The sequence below is a fragment of the Cricetulus griseus genome (genome assembly GCF_003668045.3).
Source record: "Cricetulus griseus strain 17A/GY chromosome 1 unlocalized genomic scaffold, alternate assembly CriGri-PICRH-1.0 chr1_1, whole genome shotgun sequence".
Lineage (NCBI taxonomy): Eukaryota > Metazoa > Chordata > Mammalia > Rodentia > Cricetidae > Cricetulus > Cricetulus griseus.
In genome coordinates this window covers 154,990,666-155,015,907 of record NW_023276807.1, presented here as the reverse complement: position 1 = coordinate 155,015,907, position 25,242 = coordinate 154,990,666, and the positions used below count along the sequence as shown (strand labels likewise).

General features: G+C 40.0%; 1 protein-coding gene across 1 annotated transcript in view; it reads left to right on the top strand.

Moving 5' to 3' along the window:
- Positions 1-20,289, top strand: part of Ankrd17 (ankyrin repeat domain 17) — a 136,235-nt gene extending 115,946 nt beyond the window's left edge. The window contains 6 exon segments of the mRNA XM_027388365.2: positions 65-1,692; positions 6,221-6,418; positions 13,759-14,007; positions 15,369-15,547; positions 16,630-16,794; positions 18,124-20,289. Coding sequence (XP_027244166.1) covers positions 65-1,692; positions 6,221-6,418; positions 13,759-14,007; positions 15,369-15,547; positions 16,630-16,794; positions 18,124-18,183 — 2,479 coding nt within the window. The 3' untranslated portion in view covers positions 18,184-20,289.
- The last annotated feature ends 4,953 nt before the right edge of the window (positions 20,290-25,242 follow it).

Below are 25,242 nucleotides of genomic sequence, written 5' to 3'. Positions count from 1 at the left end.
AATAACTTTGTTACTAGAAAGTACTCAGGGGACTTTTTTTTTTTATCTGTTGATCAACATATAGGGGTGGCACTGAATCAACAAGACAAGCAACTCAGTTGATCAATGCTTTGATCAAGGATCCAGACAAAGAAATTGATGAACTTATTCCAAAGAATCGTTTGAAAAGCTCTTCAGCAAATTCCAAAATAGGTTCCTCAGCACCTACCACCACTGCTGCTAATAGTTCCTTAATGGGAATAAAAATGACGACTGTAGCTCTGTCATCTACATCTCAAACTGCCACAGCGCTCACTGTGCCTGCTATCTCTTCTGCATCCACTCACAAAACCATTAAGAACCCCGTGAATAATGTGAGGCCTGGTTTTCCAGTCTCTCTTCCATTAGCATATCCTCCTCCACAATTTGCACATGCTTTGCTTGCTGCTCAGACTTTCCAGCAGATCCGTCCACCAAGGTTGCCCATGACCCACTTTGGAGGTACTTTCCCACCAGCTCAGTCCACTTGGGGTCCTTTTCCTGTCAGGCCTTTGAGCCCTGCCAGAGCTACTAACTCGCCTAAGCCTCACATGGTGCCTCGCCATAGCAATCAGAATAGCAGTGGTTCTCAGGTGAATTCCGCAGGTTCTTTAACTTCAAGTCCAACAACTACAACCAGTTCATCAGCTTCAGCGGTGCCTGGTACGTCTTCAAATGGCAGTCCAAGTTCTCCTTCAGTCAGAAGGCAGCTTTTTGTCACAGTTGTGAAGACATCTAATGCCACAACCACAACAGTCACAACTACAGCAAGCAACAACAGCACTGCACCCACAAATGCCACATATCCTATGCCTACTGCCAAAGAACACTACCCAGTATCCTCCCCATCTTCCCCATCACCACCAGCCCAGCCAGGAGGGGTTTCTAGAAATAGCCCTTTGGATTGTGGAGCAGCATCCCCAAATAAAGGGGCATCTTCTTCCGAACAGGAAGCAAGTAGTCCGCCAGTAGTAGAAACCTCCAATAGGCCCCCACACAGCAGCAGTTCTTCTGGGAACTCATCAGGTCATTCCACGCAGCAGCAGCCTCCGGGATCTGTTTCTCAGGAGCCAAGACCCTCTCTTCAGCAGTCTCAGGTTCCTTCCCCGGATGTGAGAATGACTGTTCCTCCTACAGCAACAAGTTCTGCTCCAGTGGTGGTGCCTTCTACTGCGCCTGTGACATACCCTATGCCTCAAACACAGATGGGATGTCCCCAGCCTCCTAAAATAGAAACCCCTGCTCTTAGACCACCTTCTCATGGCACAACTGCCCCTCACAAGAATCCAGCTCCAGTGCAGAATTCATCTGTTGCAGTCCTCAATGTCAATCACATTAAAAGACCTCATAGTGTTCCCTCTTCTGTCCAGCTACCTTCGACCTTAAGTACACAAAGTGCTTGTCAGAATTCAGTACATCCAGCAAATAAGCCTGTTGCTCCCAACTTCAGTGCTCCTTTACCATTTGGGCCCTTTAGCACATTGTTTGAAAACAACCCTACGAATGCTCATGCCTTCTGGGGAGGATCTGTTGTTTCATCTCAGTCTACTCCAGAATCCATGCTGTCCGGAAAATCCTCGTATTTGCCAAATTCAGATCCTTTACATCAGTCTGATACTTCCAAAGCACCAGGTTTTAGGCCGCCATTACAAAGACCTGCTCCAAGTCCCTCAGGTGAGTTTATTTTATTTATTTTTTTGACCTTCTGTAGTTAATATTTCTCATCGTTGATAGGAAATTCTTGGCTATGTTTTGATGTATTTGCTCTTTAAGTAGAGTACTTGGATGAAGAGGGTTTTTTTGTTGTGCTGCTGTTTCTGAAACAGGCTCTCCTGGATTCACTATGTAGACAGTCTGGCCTTGAATTCAAGCCTTTGCTTCCCGAGCCCTGGGATTAAAGGTGTTCACTGTGGTACCTAGTGCCTACAGGGTTTTGTTTTATTTTTCTGGTGATAGGAATTGAACCCATTGGTTTTTGTGAAGGCAGTGGTTTAAATGGTTTAGCCAGACCCAAGATAAATGCTAAATAAATGTTCATTAGGGAAGGAGTTACATGTCAAGGTCTTCCTATTCGAGAAGATGCAGTCTGCTCTTTCGATGCTCTCTGCAACCCAAGAGAGCACCTCCCAGCTCCTCTTCTACCTTAAAAGGGTCAAGGCTGCACCTAAAACCACGCCTAAAGGGTGTGGCTACTACAATTTCACTGGCTAGGCAAGATGCCACTACATTTTTGCTTGGTAGACAAGCATTTAAAAAAAAAAAATCTCAGGTCTTCTTCCCCTAAACTTCTACTTACCCCCACTCCCACCCCATGGGGAGTCAATGAAGTCTGTCCTATCACCACTTTGAGGCAGGACTTAGGCCCTCCCCACTGTGTCTAGGCTTGGGCTTGAAATGGGCTTGAAAAAACAGTTCATGCTCTAGGGATAGATCCTGGTCCCACTGCCAGTTGCCCCACAAACTGTCCAAGCCATCCACTTTCACCTTCATTCAGGGAATCCTAATTTGGTCTTATGCAGGTTCCCCAGCTGTCAATCTGGAGCTGGTGAGCTCCTAATAACTCAGGTCAGCTGTTACTGTGGGTTTCCCCATAATGGTCGTGATTCCTTTGCTCATGTTATAGCTCCTCCCTTTCTTAGTCTGGACTCTGGAACCTAAGCTCAGTGTTTAGTGTGGATCTCTGCATCTGCCTCCATCAGTTACTGGATGAAGGTTCTATACTGACAACTACGGTAGTCCTCAATCTGATTATAGGGGAAGGACCGTTCAGGTACCTTCTCCACTATTGCTTAAGAGTTTTATCTGGATCATCCTCATGCGTTCCTGGGAATTTCCCTAGTACCAGGTTTCTGGATGATCCCAAATGTCTCCCTCTGTCAAGATATTTCTTTCTTTGCTCTCCCTTTCTGTCCTTCTCCCAATCTGAGCATATTGTTCCCTCTTGTTCTCTTCCCTATTTCCCTTTTCTCTCTTCCTGCCCTGTCCCCTTCCTCCTAAGCTCCCAATTTACTCAGGAGATCTTGTCTATTTACCCTTCGTAGGTAGATCCACATGTCTCTCTTAGGGGCCTCTTTGTTACCTAGACAAGCACCTTCTTTACTAGTGAGCTATACCCTAAGCCCAAGATAGTCATAGTCCCAGTATCATGTGCATTTAGTGGAGTGTTTTTATTTTAAAATCTTTTAAAGGCTACAGTAAATTTTATCTTGAATTTCCAATAAATTAATAGGTCTTAACTCCCTCTCCTTGACAAAAAAAAAAAAAAAAAAAAAGGTTTGTGAGCTATTTCTGAGAATGGAACCAACTTGAAAAGCTGAAGAAGAGCAGCCTTAAGTTTGAGACCAGTTTTCATTATTACCCTGTCTTGGAACAAACAACAGAAGGGCATGGTGATACATGCCCAGAATCCCAGCATGTGGAAAGTTATGTTCAGCTACATACTAATGTTAATTGCCTTAGCTACAGGAGATCCTGTCTCAAAAGAAAGGGAGAAAAATATATAGGTTTTATATTAATAAGCTAATGCCAGCAAACACCAAATGTCTACCAGTTTTGTTAAGTTCAAATTTCTGATTTTTAGACATCTTTCTCATTCTGAAACAATACAATAGCCAGGTGTTGGTGGTGCATGCCTTTACTCAGGAGGCAGAGGCAAGTGACTCTGAGTTTGAGTCCAACCTGGTCTACAAAGCAAGTTCTAGGACAGCCAGGGCTGTTAAACAGAGAATCCCCCCCCACCCCATCCCCACACACAAAGTACAGCATGTAACGTGGTAGCCATTAGCTATCTCTTCCATTTCTGTTTAACTCAGTGAAAATTCACCAAGTGTGGTGATGTACATCTTTAATCCCAACCTTGGGAGTCAGAGGCAAGCAGATCTCTGTGAGTTCCAGGCTAGCCAGGGCTACATTGTAACAATAAGTCTTACTCCATCCACCGGAGCCCCACCAAGACTTACAATAGGCACACATGCTGCTTGGCCAATGACTAGAATTTCTTACATGCTAGCTCAGTCTTAATTATCATAAATGTATATATTTTATAAGACTTATCTTATCGGACAACGGCGGAGCATCCTGTCTTCTCAGGCTCACAAGGTGACTCCACAGAGAGAAGGAGGAAGATATAAGGGACAACTTCCTTCTTGCCCTTGTTTATATATTAGTCTCCCTGCTATGTCACTTCCTGCCTGGATCACCACTTCTTTACAATATTTCCCAGAATACTCCTTGACTCCTACTCCTGCTTAACTTGCTGCTTCATTGGCCAAACAGTACTTTATTATCCAATAAGACAGACACATACACAGAAGCACGTCCCCCATCACTACGTAGTGTGACTCTGTCTCAAAATAACAGGACTTTATCTTCTTAGTCAAGGGGTAGGTACTGAGTTCATTTCTATCCTGATTTTTGGTTTTTCAAGATGGTTTCTCTTGTGTAGCCCTAGCTGTCTAAGTAGGTTTAAAGGCAAGTGCCACCATTGCTCAGGATAGATCCTGCCTTTAAAAAAGGAAGAGAAGAAACTATTTGAGTTTGCCAGAACATTTTGAGCAATTGAGAAAATCCATGTGAAAGACGGACACACTATGGTCTGTGGTCCACATGACCTCATCCTTTGTTTTTTGTTTTTTTTTTTTTTTTTTTTTTTTGGAGGGGGTTCGTTTCGAGGCAGGGTTTCTCTTCTGGCTTTGGAGGCTGTCTTGAAACTAGCTCTTGTAGACCAGGCTGGTCTCAAACTCAAAGAGATACACCTGCCTCTGCCTCCCGAGTGCTGGGATTAAAGGCGTGCGCCACCTCTGCCGGCCTCATACTATTTTTAAGACTGTTTTGCTTTATTCAGGGTTGGATTTTGTTTTCTGAGACAAGGCCTCTATGACCTGGAGCTAACCATATAGGCCATGCTTCTCAGATTCACAGCAGCCTTTCAACTTAGTTAGCAGGCTAAGAATGATGCAGTTCTCCTTCTTGGCCTTAGGGCTACACTTACAGACTTTATTGGTGTACTTATTTGTTGTTGGTTTTTGTTTCTTAAGGACAGTTGTGCTGTATATATCTGGTTGGCCTGGTACTCAGAAGAATTATACCTTTTCCTATATATGTGTTTTTCCGGCATGAATTTATGTGCCTGGTGCCCAAGAAAGTCAGAAGTTCTGTTGTTGAATTATCCTATGACTGCTGGGATCCAATCTTTGGTCTTCTGCTAGAATTGGAAGAATAATAAGTGCTTCCTAATTGCTGAGCCACTACAGATCCCCACCCTACACACTTCTTTAAAAAAAATTTTTTTTTTTAGGTGGTTGTGGTGCACACCTTTAATTTCGAGGCAGGTCTATCTTTGAATTCAAGGCCAGTTTGGTCTACAGAGCAACCAGGCAGTGGTGGTGAATGTCTTTAATCCCAGCATTCTGGAGGCAGAGGCAGGAGGATCTCCATGAGATCAAGACCAGCCTGGTCTACACAATGAGTTCCTGGATAGCCAGAGCTGTTAAACAGAGAAACCCTGTCTCAAAAAGCAAACAGAAAAATAAATACATATATACATAAATGAGTAAAATGCCTAGTAATATAGTCCCTCATTCATACTATTCATGTGTTCATATCTTTTGGTGAGGGACTGGTTTTGAGAAAGGGTTGTTTTGAGACAGGGGTTCTCTGTGGCTTTGGAGGCTATTTTGGAACTCTCTCTTGTAGACCAGGCTGTTCTCGAACTCACAGAGATCCGCCTGCCTCTGCCAGTCTTCCTTTAGCCTAGGCTTCCCCTTAAACTTGTCATATGACCATGTGAGATTTTGTGTGTGTTTGTGTGCTTGAGTTTCTTACAATCTAGACTGGCCTTGAATTATGTAGCTGAAGATGACCTTAATTTGACCCTCTTGGTTCTCCCAGATGCTGGCATTAGTGTTACTTGCTACCACACCCAGCTAAAGAATTTTTTGTTTTGTTTTGTTGTTCATGACAAGGTTGCTCTGTGTAACAACCCCGGGTGTCCATTAACTTACCCTGTAGTCCAGGCTGACCTAGTAATCACAGAGATTTGCCTGCCTCTGCCTCCTGAGTGCTGGAATTAAAGGCAAGCACCACTATCACCCATCTGAATTTTTAAGTAACAAAAATACTTTTTAAAGTTGCAATTGTGTGCTCTTTCCAATGATGGCTTCTTGGGATAATTAGTGAATAAAGGTGATTTTCTACATTACAGGTATTGTCAACATGGACTCACCATATGGTTCTGTAACACCTTCTTCTACACATTTGGGAAACTTTGCCTCAAGTCTTTCAGGAGGTCAAATGTATGGGCCTGGAGCACCTCTTGGAGGAGCACCTGCAGCTGCTAACTTTAACAGACAGCATTTTTCCCCACTTAGTTTGTTGACTCCATGTTCATCAGCATCAAATGGTGAGTGATCTGTGTCCCAAAAGAAAAGGTTATTTTTTTATAAACAGAGGGGTTTGAGCTCTTCAAGTGTAACCTCAAATTCACCATGTAGTCAAGGATGACCTTGAGTCTGGACTTTCTGTTTCCCATTCCCACATGTTGGAATTAGAGACATATGCTACTGTTGCTTACTCCAAGTTTGGGATTTTCAACTTCACCATCATTTTAATGCTGTAAAAAATTTCAAATTTTAACTCTTGACAGTCTGTAATGTCAATAAAATTTGTATGTTTTAAAAGTATTATCAGCCTGGAGAGATAGCTTGCTGCTCTGGGAGGGTCCAGCTTTGATTCCCAGTACCCATGTGATAACCATATATAACTCCATTCCAAGGCCTCTCACCCCTTCTGACCTTCATGGGCACCAGGCACACATGTGCACACACATATGTGAAGGCAAAACATAAAATCTTCTAATACTACTTTTAAAACCTACTTATTTAATGATACATGGTACCAGGGTATCTTGGCATGTGAGGCATGTGTTGTACTATTTGACCACATTCCTACTTCATTCCCATTTACTGTTAACTTACATTTACTTTTTGTTTTGTTTTTTGTTTTTCGAGACAGGGTTTCTCTGTGTAGCTTTGGAGCCTATCCTGGCACTCACTCTGGAGACCAGGCTTACTTCGAACTCACACACAAAGATCCACCTGCCTCTGCCTCTGGTGTGTTGGGATTAAAGGTGTGCACCACCAACGCCTGGCATCTACATTTACTTTTTAAATACAACTAAGGAGTAGAAAGATTTCTAGCTGTACAAAAGTGTGACTATTAAGTCTAGTATGATGGGACTTAGTCATAATTCTATTTTGAAGACTGAGGTACGAGAATTTACAATTTGTGTTTCAGGCCAGCCTCAACTATGTAGAGTGAATTCCAAAGCAGTCTGGGCAGTAATGTGAAAACTGTCTTAAATACATAAACACTTGCTGTGTAAATACCACCTTTTTTTTTTTTTTTTTTTTTTTTTTTTTGGCTTTTTGTTGTTTTGTCAAGACAGTTTCTCTCTATAGCTTTGGAGCCTGTCCTGGAACTCTGTAGTCCAGACTGGCCACAAACTCACAGAAATCTATCTGCCTCTGCATCCTGAGTGCTGGGATTAAAGGCTTTTGAGGCTGCCACCTGGCTCCACCTATAAATCTTAACTACATAAATAGCATAACAAAACAAACTCACCTGTACAGTACTATATCTTTATTGTATCAGCAGCCGTGACTCAGAAACTCCAAAATACTTTTAAGCAAAGTAGAAACTGAACATTTGATGAGTTGTGCCCTCCTTTTTGTTTTCTTTTAAGGAGTACTAGAAATTGAACCTAAATCTTGAAAAACATAGTCAAGCTCTCTGTGATTGATCTGTAATCTCAGCCCCCTTTTTACTTACTGTAAAATAAATTTTATCCTTCATTTTTATTTTATGTGTATGTTTTTGACTTACATGTGTGTCTGCATACCATTTGTGTTTAGTACCTGTTGGGCCAGAGACGGTATCAGATCATCTGGGACTAGAGTCACAGGCAATTATGAACTGCCATGTATGTGATGGGAATTGGACCCAGGTCCTCTGGAAGAGCAGCCAGTGATCTAACCACTAAGACCTGTCTTCAGCAACCCCCCCCCTTTTTTTTTTTGTACCCCAGGCCTCAAACTGCAGGTATCTACCTGCCTCTGCCTCTCAAGTGCAGGAATGAAAGGTGTGCACCACCACTGGCCGACCATCTTAAGCCCTTCTCATTTTCATTTTCATTTTGATATGGGTTCTCACTGAGTTGCTCAGATGGCCCTAGCATACCATAAATGTAAAATTCTCCTGTTGTAATCTCTTGAATCACTGGGCTTACAGGCACTTACATACCCTTTTACCTTGTTTAAATTATGTGCTTAATATTTCAGCATTTTGTACCAAATCAAGAGTTTTCTTCCCTTTAATTTATTAGTAATTCATAAAACAATTTTAATTTCTAAGGTAAATACTTAGTGTTAAGGATCACAGCTTTGGTTAGGTGTAGTAGCATGTACCTGATTCTAGGCTTGCATTGCTGAGGCAGAGGGAGTATGAGCTGAATACCTGTTTCAAAAACACCAAAACTCGAGTGTCTTGTTTTTTTGGTTGTCAGGAATCTCTCCAAAACTATGTGCTATGGAATATCAACAGGGTACAGTAAAACAAAGATGAGTTGCTTCCAGTTAGTATTTTACCAGCATATATAAACTCATAGCATCCTGGTGTCTCCTGCCAACTGATTTTTTCCCCCTAGGCTAGACTTCACAGATATATTGTGTACATGAATTCCTTTGTTTTTGCATCATATCAACTGTCTTAATTATTTTCTGTTGCTGTGAAGGCAACATGATTGAAGATCATGATTGGCAACTTACAGAAGAAAGAGTTTAAAGGAAGTTAAGAGTTGCAGAGGGGTATAGTTCTTGGCCAGCATGGTGAGGAGCATGGCAGCAGACAGGCATGCATAAAACTGGAGCCTGGAGCATGAGAGAGATAGAGGAGGGTGAGCACTAAATGGGAATGCCTTGGGCTTTCTAAACCTCTGCCCAACACCAGTGTCACATCTCTTCCAACAAGATTGCATCTCCTGCACCTTCTCAAACAGCTCTGTCAAATGGAGACATACATTCAAACATGAGTCTATGAGGGCCATTCTCATTCAGACAACCACATTCCTCTCTCTGGCCCTCATAGGTTAGTGGCCATATCATAATAAAAAAATGCACTGAGTACAGTTTCAAAAATCCCCATAGTATTTCAGTCTCAAGACTATTTAAAGTCCAATATTTCTTCTGAGACTCAAAGCATTCTCTCAATTACACCCCCCCCCTATAAAATCCAAACTCAAATCACATACCTACAACATTAAATGGCAGAGAATATACATTACCATTCCAAATGAGAGGAAGGGGGGACCACAGTGAGGAAATACCACAACAAACTGAGACCGAAACCCAGCAGGACAAATTCCAAATCCTACAATTCTTGTCTCTTATCAAAGAGCTTAAATGGCTCTGTCCTCCAAGCTTTCTTGACTGCTACACACTTCTCTCTTCTGAGCTGGTTACACGCCATCTCCACATCGCTTAGCTTCAGTGCTTCCCTTAACCATGGAGGAATATTCCAAACTCCTTTACTCCCGTGTCCTTAATAACTTTAATGACAGAACCACATGCTTATGAGGCCTAATTCTAATGTTTGCTTGGGGTAGAAGCTGGCCCCCCCTCCTTTATTTACATTCACATGAGAGTTGATTTGTTACCTTCCTGTGTGACACTTGCTTTCCCATAATTTCTTATCATTTTCTTGTTAAATTGGAAGCTTAGCTGGGTGGGGTCTTGCCCCAAGGGCACCACTACATTCATTTCATTCTGCATAAGGCCTCTTCTGATCTCTTTCAGCACAAGCCTTGGGTTCAATGTTAAATTTCCTAATGCCCTTTTTCTCCCTCAACTGTACATTTTGCATTTCTTTTTGCCCAGCTTTTTCCTTGTCATTATAGAGCTGCATGAGAATGATTGCTAACGGGTGTTGGTGGCGCATGCCTTTGATCCCAGCACTCGGGAAGCAGAGGCAGGTGGATCTCTGTGAGTTTGAGACCAGCCTGGTCTCCAGAGCGAGTGCCAGGATAGGCTCCAAAGCTACACAGAGAAACCCTGTCTAGAAAAACAAAAAAAACAACAACAACAAAAAAAAAAAAACAAAAAAAAAATGATTGCTAACAACCAAGTGACAAAGTTAAGTATTGGCCTGTGTTGAAATCTCTTCTACCAATGAAATTACTCTAAAACTTCAGTTTCAGGCAGATTCTTGGGACAGGTGCATTTTTTGTCAGAATGTCACATGAATGGTCTCTACTCAAGTTGTTAGGATTACTCCTCACTGAAACCTCTTGTACTTGGCTGCCACAGTCAGCACAGCCCACAGCACTACTGTCTTGGTCATGGATACTAGGATGGCCCAGTAAGTACCACATAGAGTGTTCAGTCACTAGTCTAAAGTCCCAAAGTCTTCCACATTCTTCCAAACGGGAGCACAATCAGGCTTGTTGCTACAATAGCCCATCCCCTGGTACTACCTTTTTTCTTAGTTACTTTTTCATTTTTGTGAAGAGACACCATGACAAGGCAACTTACAGAAGAGTTTATAGGGTATTTATACAAGAGCGTGGGTCCTTAGGCAGCATGGCAAGAACCATGGCAGCAGGCTGGGGTCATGTGCAACTCCCTTCTAGGGGTGGCAAAAAGACAGAGGAGCTAACTGGGAACTGCTTTGGTTTTTTTTTTTTTTTTTTTTTCTTTTTGAGACATAGTTACTCTGCAAAGCTCTGGCTGCCCTGAAACATACTATGTGTAGACCAAACTGCCCTGGAACTCACAGATGAACTCACAGATACCTGCTTCTGCCTCTAGAGTGCTGGGATTAAATGTGTGTGCTTGGGTCTTTGGTGTGCTTGGGTCTTTGAATCCTCGAAACACATCTCCAACATGACCATACCTCCTAATCATTTTCAAACAGTTGTACCAACTGGGGACCAAGTGTTCAAACATGAGATTCTACCAGCTCAAAAACAGTTGTTTGCAAGAAAAAAGTTTAAAGGGAGGTTTTTATGTTTTTTTGTTTTGTGTTTGTTTTGGTTTGGTTTTGGTTTTTTGAGACAGGGTTTCTCTGTGGCTTTGGAGGCTGTCCTGGAACTAGCTCTTGTAGACCAGGCTGGTCTTGAACTCACAGAAATCCTCTGCCTCTGCCTCTCGAGTGTTGGAATTAAAGACGTGGGTCTCCAACGCCCGGCATAAAGGGAGTTTTTAATTGGTCTAGATAATAAAAAGTCAGAGTCAGATATAGAGGGAAGTGCTGAGAGATCAGAGAGAAGGAACAAACCATAGCATACCTTACCTCCTAAGCGTCTCAACAGAGAAGAGTGATTTCCTGTTTCTCCCTGCTTGATATATCCTGTTTCTGCCCAGCTACCTCACTTCCTGTCTGTCTGTACAGACCTCCAGACCTCTGGTTAGCTATTGGCAAGCTCCATTCTCTGACCCCCAGGCAGACTTTATTTGTGCAAGAAAGGTATCACCACATATCCCCCTTTTTGGTCTAAAATTTTAAAAATGTTATAACTAATATGAGAAAAACTATGTACACTAAGTATGATAACTATATGTAATATGTGCATGGCAATAAGTACATTAACAATGTCTAGTCCATAAGTATATGACAAATTCCGAGAAAATATCCATTATCCTTTCTTGATGAGTCCAAAGTCTTGTACATAATTTACTTTCTATTCTAATTTGCTTATCAAATTATCTTTTAATGTCTTTTAAACCTATTACACTTAATACATCTATAGTGAGTTTCTTTACTGATACTGGTAAACAGGGAAAACTATAACTATACTATTTAGTCTTCAACTCTCTCAGAGACCAAATAAGGAAATAATATTAACTAAGTAAACAGGAGTGTGAGCAAGTGACTTCCAAAAAAATGTGAGAGATGACAGAAACAGCTGGCTGCCTGGACAGTCACCCAAGATTGCTCTGCAACACTGGGGCATCCATCTTTGGCCTATAGGCCTAGCATATCTTGACAGACATTTCTGTGAGCCAGGATAATCTGAAGGACTGGGCCACCTTGTCTTGGCAAATTTTGCAGTTACTCTTTTTGGTGTCCTGTTTTGTTCAATTTGGACAGCACACTGTCAGCAGTTGAGACAAGGGCACTTTCTGAAAGATCAGCACAATAGAGTTTGAGGGGACCTGGGATATAATATAGCTATTTTGGTAAAATGATAGCCTAGCATATATAAGATCTTGGATTTGCTCTCCAATACTGTATAAACCAGGCATGGCAACAGGTACTTAGATAGAATCTCAGCACCTAGCACTCAGGAGGTAGAAATAGAACAATCTGAAGTTGAGTGTCAAGCACTGAAGAATTGTCTTGCTGGTTAAGAATACTTTCTGTGTAAACATAAGGACCTGAGTTCAGATTCCAGCATCCAAGTAAAAACCAAGGCAGGGTGGGGCCTGTACTTGCCTGTAACTCCAGATCTGTGGTGGTTGGAGCCAGGAAAGGAGTCCCTAGAACTTGCTGCCTGCCAGCCTACCTCTGGCTTCATTGAGAAACCCTGTCTCAGAGGCAGAGTGATAGAGCAGGATACCTAACATCCTCCTGTGACATGCATACCTGCAGAGCAACAAGTGCATAGACGACATTCGGACACATAAAACATTCAAGATTATCCTCAACTATATAAGGTGCTCAATCTCAGCCTTGACTAAGTGGGCACACACTTAATTTAAACAGTATTCTTTAAATTGCCTTCACTTTATATTTTAGCAGCAAGTATTGACTTAATTAAATATTAAGCCAATGATTTATTAAATGAGTAATTGACCACTTTGTAGCATTGAGATCATTGTAGTCTACCATAAAGTTCAAATTCTTTTACAAAATGTACATGTGTGTGTGTTATTGAGGGTTGAGCCCAAGGTATCAGGGTCTCATGAATGCCAGGCAAGCAATGTATCACTGAACAAAATTACTCTTCAGAACAGAGTCTTATTATGTAGCTTAGACCGACCTTGAACCTTTAGTCATCCTCTGTTATGGTTTTTTTTTTTTTTTTTTTTTTTTTTTTTTTTTTTTTTTTTTTTTTTTTTTTTTTTTTTGAGATAGGGTCTTACTAGGTAGCGTTTGCTACCCTGGAACTCTGTAGACCAGTCTACCCTTGAACTCACAGAGATCCTCCTTTCTCTGCCTCCAGAGTACTGGTATCAAAGGTGTGCAGCACCACGCCTGGGTCATCTTCTTGACTGAACCTCTGGAACTCTGTGATTATAGATGTGCACCATCATGTTCACTGTAAACTTTTTTTTTAAATAGTTTAGCTTTTTTGTGTGTTCAGGTTTCAGTTCCCCTGGAACTGGAGTTACAGCTTTTGAGCTGCCATGTGTGTGTTGGGAATTGAACCCGGGACTCTGGATAAGAGCAGCCATTGCTCTTATCCACTAAGGCATCTCTTCAGGCCCTGAAAGCATTATTCTTAAAGCAAAAGAGAAAATTATTTCAAAGGAAGAAAGGGGCTAGCAAGGAGAGAAGACAAGAACGTAATGGGAGTAAAATGAAGTACAATGGTGTATCTATGTGAAAACGGCTCAGCACTTCATTTCTTTGGATGTAAATCAAAAACTAATTACAAGTATTATATCTTATATCTCTTATATCTCAGCTTTCCTTTGAAAATGTGTATTTTAAGATACCTTCATATTTCAAACTCTCTTTTTCCAGAGTCTCCCGCACAGTCGGTATCCTCTGGCGTTCGTGCACCGTCTCCTGCCTCATCATCAGTACCTTTAGGGTCCGAAAAGCCCAGCAATGTCTCTCAGGACAGGAAAGTTCCAGTCCCTATTGGGACTGAACGTTCTGCACGTATCAGGCAAACTGGAACTTCCGCTCCATCTGTTATTGGGAGTAATTTGTCTACATCAGTAGGACATAGTGGCATCTGGTCCTTTGAAGGGATTGGTGGCAATCAAGGTATGATATGCTGTCATATTACTGGAAATTAAGTTTACTTGGTTAGCTATAATATTTTAACCAATTTCACATTTTAATATTTTGAGATTTTTATTTATGTTTGTTTGTGGTTGTTTTTTCTCCATGTATGTCTGTGCAGCATACATGTACCTGGTGCCTGAGGAGGCCAGATGCAAGCATTGGATCCCCTGAAACATCCTGTTGTTAACTGCCATGTGGGTGCTGGGAATCAAACCCAGTTCCTCTGGAAGAGCAGCAAGTGCTCTTAACCACTGAGCCATCTCTCTGGCCCTCATTGTTTCTTTAAATTAATTAACCTATCTCTTCTGTTAGACTAATAAGCTTCTTTTAATTCTGGTTTCATGGTCTTCCCACTGCAGTTACTCATCTCAGAAAATAACATAATGCATGTAAATAATTTTGGCTTTTTGAGAATCTCTTGTATACTAGGCTAGCCTTGAACTTACTTTATAGCTGAGACTAGCCTTGAACTCCTGATTCTTTTGCCTTCATCTCATAATTACTGGTGTTTGCCATCTTACCCTATGCTGGCCTACTTGTATTTCACTTTGTCATATTAAAAAGTTGGTATTTTCTTTGAGATCTTTTGGTTTTCTCTTTGCTTTTATTTTCTTTTGTGGTGTTTGGTTGTCATTGTTGTTGGTGCTGTTGCTGTTTAAGTGAATCAATTTTTATTTAAGGAATTTCTCATGTGAATCCTTCACTGTCTATCAAGGTTACTTATTCATGGTCTAGATTTCTTGAGATAGCCTTTTCTTGACTAACTGATATATCCCGTTGCACTGTCAGCTTACTTACCACAGTTCTTTTGTATTATTTTATCTTTTCACGAAGTAGTGAAATTGGAGACAACTTCAAAGTTCTCTATCTGAAATCTTTGGCATCTGATGTCTTCAAACATTTTACTTTAGGACAGATTTGTTGCCCCACCCCACAACAAGAATGAGTTTATGTCACTTTCATTTCCAAGGTAACGTGTTCAGGAATACTATGGATTGGTAGGATATGCCAGTACCTAACATCAAAGGACAGTCATAGCTTGTTAATTGTCTTGTAGTTCCTTCCCACAAACTTATGGTAAGAAAAGCACATCTACACTAATTCACTACATCAGGCTTTTTTGCCACTACTGTGTGTAGTCTTTTGTTATGTTTCATTAAACTGTTCACTAAGACGTGTTGAAATAATTGCTGTAAAAATACAGAAATAGATTATTTTAAAAGAATTCACAGTTAAAGAATTCACAAGTTAAAATAGAACTTGTAAGTACTTCTTTTAAACATTATATTGATTTTGAGTGTTATCAAATTTTGTTTGTTTGTTTGTTTTTTTCCCCTCAGATAAAGTGGACTGGTGTAACCCTGGGATGGGAAATCCCATGATTCACAGGCCAATGTCTGACCCAGGAGTGTTTTCACAGCATCAAGCAATGGAGCGAGATAGTACAGGAATTGTAACTCCTTCTGGTACATTCCATCAGCATGTTCCTGCAGGATACATGGACTTTCCTAAAGTTGGGGTAATTTAAATAACTATTTTTGTTGTTATAAAATGTTTTTCTCATTCCTACTCATGTCTCATTTCCAAACATTACACCTGTGGGATTCTGTTGGGGCTTTATAAGCCAAACTCCCTAAGATAGAAGTATTTAATTTCCTAGCATTTAGTGGACTTCTGTTTTAGGAGTCTTTTGTTTGTTTGTTTTGGTTGGGATATGTTGTTTGTTTCTTAGTTTTTGTTTTGCTTTTTTTAAAATTGTGTGTATATGTGGTTATGTATGTTCTCACTGGGGTCAAAGAGGGCATTGGATGCCTTGGGGCTAGAAGTATAGGAAATCATGAGCCATCTAAACTAAGAGCTAAGAACTAAATTCAGGTATTCTGTAAGAGCTGTTTTAACTGTGGAGCTGTTTCTCCAGCCTATTTAGAACTCTTTCTATAGCTGGGGATGACCTTGATGTCTGGTCTTCTGCACCACCTCCCACATGCTGGGATTACAGGTGGGAGCTACCGTGTCTGCCTTTAGTGGAATTCTTTTTAAAAATACTTTGAATATGGTATTCTCCTTTATAATGTGTGCTTGTTTTTTATTTTGTTCATGGGTCAGGCTCTCAACATAGTCTTGAACTCACTTTATAGACCCAAGCTGGCTTCAAACTCAACTAGACCTATCGGTTCTGCCACCTGGGTGCTGAGACGAAAGGCCTGGGCCACCAGGCCCTGCTATACTCTGCTAAATGAACTCATGTCAATAATATTTAGGCTCTGTGAATAATGTACACATTCATAAAGTCAGTTGAGGTGTTAAAATTAGTTTTAGGGCTTTTGACTCTGTGATTTCTTTTGTTGGTTTTGTTTCTTTACTATCATGGTATGTATGTATCCCTGTCTGGCCTGAAACTCACCCTGTAAATGAGGCTGCCTTTGTTTGCCTCCCTTTGTGGGTTTTTTGTTTGTTTGTTTGTTTGTTTGTTTTTTGTGACAGACAACTTCTCTCCACATAGCCCTTTCAAGATTGTTTATTAGAAGTTGGGGAGGAGAAAAGAAAAAGAAAATAATGACTTGGGTGTTAATCTCTCTTTCTTCACCTACTTTATTTAAGGGTATGCCTTTTTCTGTGTATGGGAATGCAATGATTCCTCCAGTAGCACCTCTCCCTGATGGTGCTGGAGGACCCATGTTTAATGGCCCTCATGCTGCAGACCCTTCTTGGAATTCACTGATAAAGATGGTTTCAAGTTCCACAGAAAATAATGGTCCTCAAACGGTAAGGATGATTATTCAGTAAGCAGTCCCTTACATGTTTACAAAATACAAGACAAATAGAATTGAGGCAAATGCAATAGAGCACAATGAATATAGCCAGGACAAGAAATTGACTACAGCTGAAATGCATTGGAAACCTTTGTATAAAGTGATACTCAGTTATTTAACTAATTATAGAAAGGCATGTTATTTTCTGTAGCAGATGGTGTGTAGAAGAATTTAAATTACAGAGCTGGACATGGTAGTGCACACCTGTAATCCCAGCACTCAGCCGGTAGATCTCTGTGAGTTAGGGGTCAGCCTGGTCTACATAAAAAGTTCCAGGCCATGTAGGGCTAAATAGTAAGACCCTGTTTCAAAAACAAAAATAGCAAGTTGCAAAGTGATCTTCATGTAACATAAATTTATACTCAGAGTAAAATCCGTTAATATGTAAAGTGTCATGCCAAAACTGTATATAACTGAAAACTTAGGGAAATGACTATACACTTGGATGGGTCCCCCTCTCCCACAACAGGTCTTGCTCTGTTTGGTCTGGCACTCACTAGCTGTCCCAGACTGATCCTGCTTCAGCTGCCCTTGTGCTGGGATCATAGGTATAAGCAACCATGCTTGACTTGTGCTTAAATTACTTGGGTGTGTGTTCAGTATGCCTGAATAATTGTCCTTTCACAGCAATCTTTATTTTGTCAAGTAGCTCATTTTAAATTGCTTGAGTATCACTTCTTGTTAGTGTTTCAGTAGAAAAGTTTGAGCTGTGGTTCAGTGACAGCACATGCTGAGCATTCTCAGGCCCCAGTCAGGTGTGGGCACTGCTCTTTTTTCCTGTTGTTTCCTAATATGTTGCAGATTTTTAAGTGTTTTTTTTTTTTCTTTTAATTTGTGTGCATGGATGTTTTGCCTTCATGCATGTCTACATTGCATGCATGCCTTGTACCCTTGGAACCCAGAAGAGGATCTTGAACTAGAAATAGACAGGAGAAAACTTCCACATAGGCCCTGTTAATCAAACCCAAGTTCTCTGGAAGAGCATCTTTGTGCTGAACTAAGCCAGAGCCATGGCGCCAGTCCCCTGTGTTCCTCATCCACCCTTTTTTCCCCCTTTCTTAGTTTTCACCCGAGGTCTCAAGTAACCCAGGTTGTCCTTGAGATTTACTCTGCAGTATGAGGTTGAACTTGAACTCCCAGGCATTTCCTTTTCCACATACCTGACTATATGTTGGATATTGAATGAACTTAGTTCAAAGATACTTGATTGTTTCTTAGGAGTATTATTTTAACCTAAATATCTGTTTAAGTTATATTTGAAATGCATCCTCTATATTCGTAGGTGTGGACCGGACCCTGGGCACCTCACATGAACAGTGTGCACATGAACCAGCTTGGCTGATGAGGATAAACCTGTTAGCCTGCAGATTCCTTTCATTCAGAGGAAATCACAAGTGGCCGAGAAACATTTTTTATGCTCCCAAATCATTCTACTGATGTGCTTGACTGAAGTGTGTAGGCTTTTGCAGAAGAACTTACTAACTGACCTATTTTCTGTGAACATTTGTGACTGCCCATTCTCCATTGTCATCCGTTTTTACCTTAGTTAGCATTTTTCTTATCATTTTCTTCTTTCTTCCCCTCTTCTCCTTTGGACATAACTTTCTGTTGAAGCTGTTCTTTGGCTGGTTGGTTTTAGTACTGTAAACTGCTTCTGAGCAAACACGGAAATTTAGCAAAATTATGTAAACTTGATCCTGAAGTTTTAGAATGGCAAATAAATGTACAATTGTTTACATAACAGAAAAGGCTAAGCAGAAAGTAAATTTCAATATGTCAGTATAGAGGCTCTACTTTATGTAGACTTAAATTAATGTGAGATATGTACCTTCATATTCAGCAATCTGGATGTTTCCTTCATACATTAAACTATTAATAAGCATAACTTTTCTACTTGTGTAATTTAAGCATAAAGTAAAATGATGGGCATTATCGGTGGATGTTTCCCTCTGTTAGCTCTTAAAACATCCATCTTGCTCCCTTTTGGGTTTGTTTGTAGCAAGGCATATAGAAGAAATTTCTGATTTTTCCATGTCTTTATTACATTTGTCACACCTTCAAACTATTACACACATCTCTCTTCAGTTTGAACTCTGTCTTTGCCACTATTACTAGTAAGATTCTCTTGCTCAGTAGTGAAAATACCCTGTAAGGCTTTTTACCATAGCAGCTACTACACAAAGGTGGAGCATCTTCAGTGGCATCAGTGGTTTCTTCTGGCCAGAAAACTTGAGACTTTGGAGAAACTTAAAAGCCACCACAGTTCTCAGTCAGCATATACTGTTTATTTTTAAACAATTCGGCATATTTTATATTGGATAATATTGATTCTTAACATTGGCTTCTTGATCATAAAGAGTCAACACAAAATTTTCCTTTTCCAAGCATCTTATGTCTTAGGTTGAAAGGCTCCTTGCTCTCTGCACTTGTTGTAGCAATGAAAAGGATGAACAGCTAACTTGGGCCAAGTCAAAAGGAGTGTTTGGGTTTGTTATTAAGACGATTTTTATGGTTGATACGTGAATACAAGGATTATAAAGACTACATTTAACCTGTTTATATGTGATTCAGGGCCACACTAAACTACTCAGTGGGAATTATATATTCCATCCACTTGAAACAATAAACAATAATGTATACAAGAAGAGTATGTGTCCTACCCTGTCTCCTATGGAAAAATAACGTATGTGGTTGAAATGCATACATGAGAAATACTGTATTTATCAATTTGGTTTTTAATTAGATACAAACTTCACACTGTAAAACACTAACTAAAGCTTAGATATGCCACCACCTAGAGTTGTAATAATATACCTTGGTTGTCAGAGTACATTAAAGGATCTCTTGCCTCTAGTAACCTGAGTAGAGTGTAAGGTTGGTTTCTCAAACCTACCCAGCAGTTTGTAAGTGGTGCACTTGTCTTTTCAGTTAGGAGATGTTACTTAAGTAAGACATTTGCTTTTCCACCTATGATAAGTACACCCAAATTAGTAGGAGAACAACCTACAAATATAGCCATGAGATTAAAAGACAGCACTTTACTAAAACAAAAACAAAATCCCTGTGTGATGTTATTTAACATTTTGTATTGAATTTTGCACGGGTCTGTCTTCTCCACTCCCACAATTGTTTTATGTGCTAACGAGGGTTATTTTCTACCTGAAATAATCCCATTGGAGAACAGACACTACTCAGCATGTACTGTGCATGTGAGTGGTGGTGTTGAATAAGGAAGAAGGGTAAAAACTGACCATTTTCTTGAATTTAAAATGTGGAGCATGAAAATAGATTGGAGCCCTCTATCTCTACACTTAGAGATCAGGCTTGTAAAGGGCAGTGCCATGGTACTAGAAGTTTGTACTAGGAACATTTTTTCAAATACATTTTTATACTTCCGATGTAATATAGAACATTTTTATTTAAACAATAAAAAAACAACTTTTGAGACCATGCAGGTCTTTTTTTTTTCTTTTTGAAGTATGTGATTATCTCTGCAGACTACATAGTGTGCTTTTCTTTCAGACGTGAGTTACCTTTACAGAACTATCATCTTCCCGTTAACAAATAGCTAATATCCCCAATTATTGTGTGATGTGTGTATGCCAGCTATTCCACTTTATAAATGACCTTGTTGCCTGGGCATGGTGGCTCATGTCTTTAATCCCAGTACTGGGGAGGTAGAAGCAGGTAGATAGATACTTGCGAGTTGGAGGCCAGCATGGTCTACATAGTTCTTGGACTGCCAGGACTGCCACCCCCCCACACACCAAAAAAAAAAAAAAAAAAAAAAAAGATCTTGTTAACTGTTTCTAACAAAGTCCTCCATTCCTGCCTTTCAACAGGTATTAAAAGCATTTCTCCAAAAAATTTCTCCTGTGGCCTATTATATAAAATCATTTTTATTAGTAAATAGTATATATGTTCTCAGGGAAAACAACAAAAGTCATATCTTAAATAACCCATCTCATCTGTTCACAAAAACAGTATTCAGTCTTTTGTGAAAGTTATCTAAATATGTACTTCACAAAAATGATTTTCTGTCTGGTAAACGCACACCTTTTATTGAAGCACCCTGGAGGGAGGTAGAGGCAGGTAGATCTCTGAGTTCAAGGCCAGGCTGGTCTACAGAATGAGTTCCAGGACAGCAGAGGCTACCCAGAGAAGTCCCTGTCTTGGAGGAGAACAAAAAGATTTTGATCACTGTATTGTTCACTTGGATTCTTAGAATTACAAAATTTCTTCAGGTCCTCTGATTCAGTTTTTCACTAATAATTCTGTTTTAAGATTTACTTATTATGTATACAGTGTTCTGTCTGCATGTTGGCCTGCATGCAAGAGGAGGGCATCAGATCTCATAGAGGGATGTGAGCTACTAGGTCGTTTCTGGGAATTGAACTCAGGACCTCTGGAAGAGCAGCCAGTGCTCTTAACCTCTCAGCCATCTCTCTGGCCCTCACTGATAATTCTTTAAAAAAAAAAAAAAAAAAAGTCTCATTCCCACAGATCTGATATTACAGAACATTCAGAGTGTTTCAAAATTTCCTAAGTAACAAAATTTGAATCGGATGATTTTGAAATAATTAAGATGTCAAAGAAAAAAAAATCTCACTGGTTCTAATAAGTTTATTTTTACTTTGTGTAAGTTCATCTGTCCAGGTATCTTATACTTTTAATATGAATGCTTTCTATACTTAGTGTTGAGAGCTCCTGGATCGTTTGGGGAGTACACATCTCACAAGATGACTGCTTAGGAGTTGCAGCAGTTGGCTTACTCAGCTGCCTTTGAATGAGAGCATCCTTTATTGTTTGTTTGTTTGTTTGAGACAGGGTTTCTCTGGGATGAGAGTATCTTAACTTATAACTTATTATACATCCTGAATGCAAAAGTACCATTACTTATGTTTGGCATAAATATAGAAAGAGCAGTACTTTGCTGGCCTGAACAGAATTACTTTACAGTGGGACCAAGTCTCATACAAAGTTTTAATTGCTGTGTTTCAGAACTTCATGTTAATACTGCTAATCTTAAATGAGTTCACACTTTTTGAAAATAAAAGCCAACCTATGGTGACAGATGGGTTCCACGCTACCCTGGACTGGAACATACGACACAATGTTTGATCCAGAGATATAAGATACTAATTTATATCTGGGAACTTTCCTGTTAAATATTAATAAGCCAGATGTAGTGGTACCTGGGAAGCAGAGGCAAATGGATCTCTTTGAGTTTGAGTCCGGCCAAGGCTACACAGTAAGACCCATTCTTGAATTCTTCTTCTCCCAAAAGGAAAAACATTATGTCTAAATTTTACTCCAAGGGGTTACTTTTTAACAATGTCTTCTAAGAATAATTTATAGGTTTTTTTTTTTAATTTCCTCCAAACATTTTAGAAATCATGTTTGGAAATGACTATATAACCTACATGAAATTTTGAGTAGTGTCTTAATTTTCTGTAATAAAAATGCTGAAGTTGAGGATTTGAGTGACTGGTAAAGTGCTTGCCTAGCATATGTCAAGTGATAACTCTAGTACTAAGTAGCGTTGAGTACTCTAGTACCATTAGGAGGTGGTAGCACATGCCTGTAATGTTTGCAATCCAGCACATAAAAATTTGTAGCTGAGGTTGGCCTAGAACACTGGGTCTTCCTGCTCTGGCTACTGAGGGCTGGCATCCCGTTTATACCCCACCACACCTGGCTTCAAAAATACATCTTCTCCATCTATCAAACACATAGTTGTTACTGGGGTGTAAGTGTAGCCAAATTGAACCAGGGCTGATTCTAAGATGAGTTGTTTTCCATAGTTGTGCTAATTGGAAGTCACAGCAAATGTGTTATGGTGTATTAGCCCAATATCAGTGCTAAATTTGAAAGATGTCTACGGAATGGGAACTACTTTCACACCGTCTGTATTAGGGTTTTCTAGACTCAGAATTTAAGAAATGAGTCAGACAGTGGTGGCACACACCTTTAATCCCTGTACTTGGGAGGCAGAGGCTAACCCCGTCTACAGATCTAGTTCTAGAGCAGCAAGAACTATTACACAGAGAAACCCTGTCTCAAAAAAAATGAAAGGAAAAGGAACTTATAAATATATATTCGTTTAATATACGTGTGTGTGTGGGGGGGTGTATGTATATGGAATTTATTGGAACAACTTAGAGGCTACAGTCCAACAATGGCTAGCTGTGAACGGAAAGTTCAAGAATCTAATAGTTGTCCAGTCCCAAAAGGCTGGGTATCTCATCCAGTCTTCAGTATATACTGGAATCCCTAAGTAGGCTCCAATGCCAATGAGGTAATGTATATGCTGTCAAGGAGAGGGGAAGCAGGCAAGTCCTTCCAGGGAGGCAAAGGCAAGTGGATCTCTTGAATTAAAGTTTAGCCTGATCTACAGAGTGAGCTCCAGGACAGCCAAGGCTGCACAGAGAAACCCTGTCTCAACAAAGCAAAAAGAAAAATAGCCATCATATAAGGTAAAAAATGATCAGAACTGTCAAGGACCATCTAATATTTGAATGGAGGGGGAAGCCTAAGACAATGTCTTGTTACATATTCCTTGAGCTTGCTATGTAACTGAGGCTGGCCTTCCACTTGTAGCAATCCTCCAGCCTAGTATTCTTGTGTGCTGGTATGGGTGTGTGCCACACCCTCCCTGTTTTTAGGACAAAATTTTGTTCTTTTCAGACTAGACTGGAACTCAATAGGTGGTCTGTAACCATACCTAGCTGTTTCAGTTTTTTGTTTTTGTTTTTGTTTTTTTTTTGTCTTAATGTGTAGGTGTCCGAGGCCAAAAAATGGCGTTGGACCTTTTGGAGTTACAGTTAGTTGTAAGCTGCTTGTTGTGCTAGGAACTTCACTTCTCTAGAAGAGCAGCATGTGCTCTTAACCTCTCAGCCTTCTCTTCTGTCCCAAAGATGTCTTTTCAAGGAACTCAAAAGTTGAGGGAGAAAAAAAAAAAAATAGTTGAATGATGCACAGTAAAATTGTATAGGTTGATTGCAAATATTGAGGTTTTTTAAATAAACATTTTAATGTGTTGCACAAGAGTTAATTTGCCTTGTAAGGTCTAACATGATTTAATGTGCTTGCTAAATAGTGTGATCATTTTATATTATAATGTACAACTTGAAAGGACATAACCACAGTAGTGATAGCACCACTTTTGCATTGAAATTCATGGTTTACTGGTAGTTTCTCTACATTTTCAAGTAGATAGCAAATTCTGATTGGATTGAGAATTAAGACTACTTGTTCTCTTGTAAAGGACACAAATGAGTTTGATTCCCAGCATACATACGGAGGCTGGAAACTTTAATTCCAATTCCAGGGAATCTGATGCCCTTTTCTGACCGTTGAGAGTAAGGGGCAGACAGGTGGAGGCAAAATTCCCGCCCTTTAAGTGGTTCCTCTGATCCCATGTGAGTTTAAAAAGCATTAAAAATAAATATGGTCTGCGTAAAATTGGATGGACAGGACTGACTATAAAGTTCTGTGAGCTCCACAAGCCATAGGCAGAATTATCAATTAAATATTAATAAATTTTAATTAGTTCAATTAAAATATATGGGTTTTTATTGATCTTTTTACATATTTTTACTTATGTATGCAGGTGCTCACAGAAGTCAGAAGAGGGTGTCAGATACCTGGAGCTGGAGTTACAATTTTAATAAAGGTGTTAGATTTTAATAACTTCTTGACATTTTTGGTTTGGGGCTTGTGGACAATAAATCCTTAAATAACAGGCTTATTTATACATAGAGAAAAGTATTTAGGCGTACCATAAACGGGATTTACTTATGTTCCCAGTGTAGAATTGATTCTAGGTCTTCATGTGGTAAGTTGGGGTTTGGAAGAGTTGTGTCATTTTAAGTAACTTCCCTCTATGCCTTAAGGGCACTCTGGAAGGGCCAACTAGATGTTACTGGTTCTTTGGAAGAAGGATGGGCAAACAGTTCACTTCTTTAAACTTTTTACACTACTTGATTCTCACTTTAAAATCAGTAAGCAGTAGCTGGGCAGTGGCAGCGTACACTTTTAGTCCAGCCTTGGGAGGAAGAGGCAGGCCTGGTCTACAGAGCAAGTTCCAAAGCTACACAGAGAAACACCCTGTCTCGAAAAACAACAATCTGTAGACAATAACAAACTGGTTTCTTAATTAAGCAAGAGATAGCTAAACTGTGTTAGAAAAGGGGATTATGATACAGGAGCTTATACAAAAGAAAAAAAGTTTTTTAATATGGATTCATGGTTAGTTTTGAAGGCAGGTGACCCAAATTCCAGAAAATAAGTTATCCGATACCTTTAGTAGGTGTGCAGTGAAGTAGGAGACAAGATCTACCATTTGACATTACCAAAAATGGGAGAGGTTTCTAAAAAAACACAAAATTCGCTTTGATCT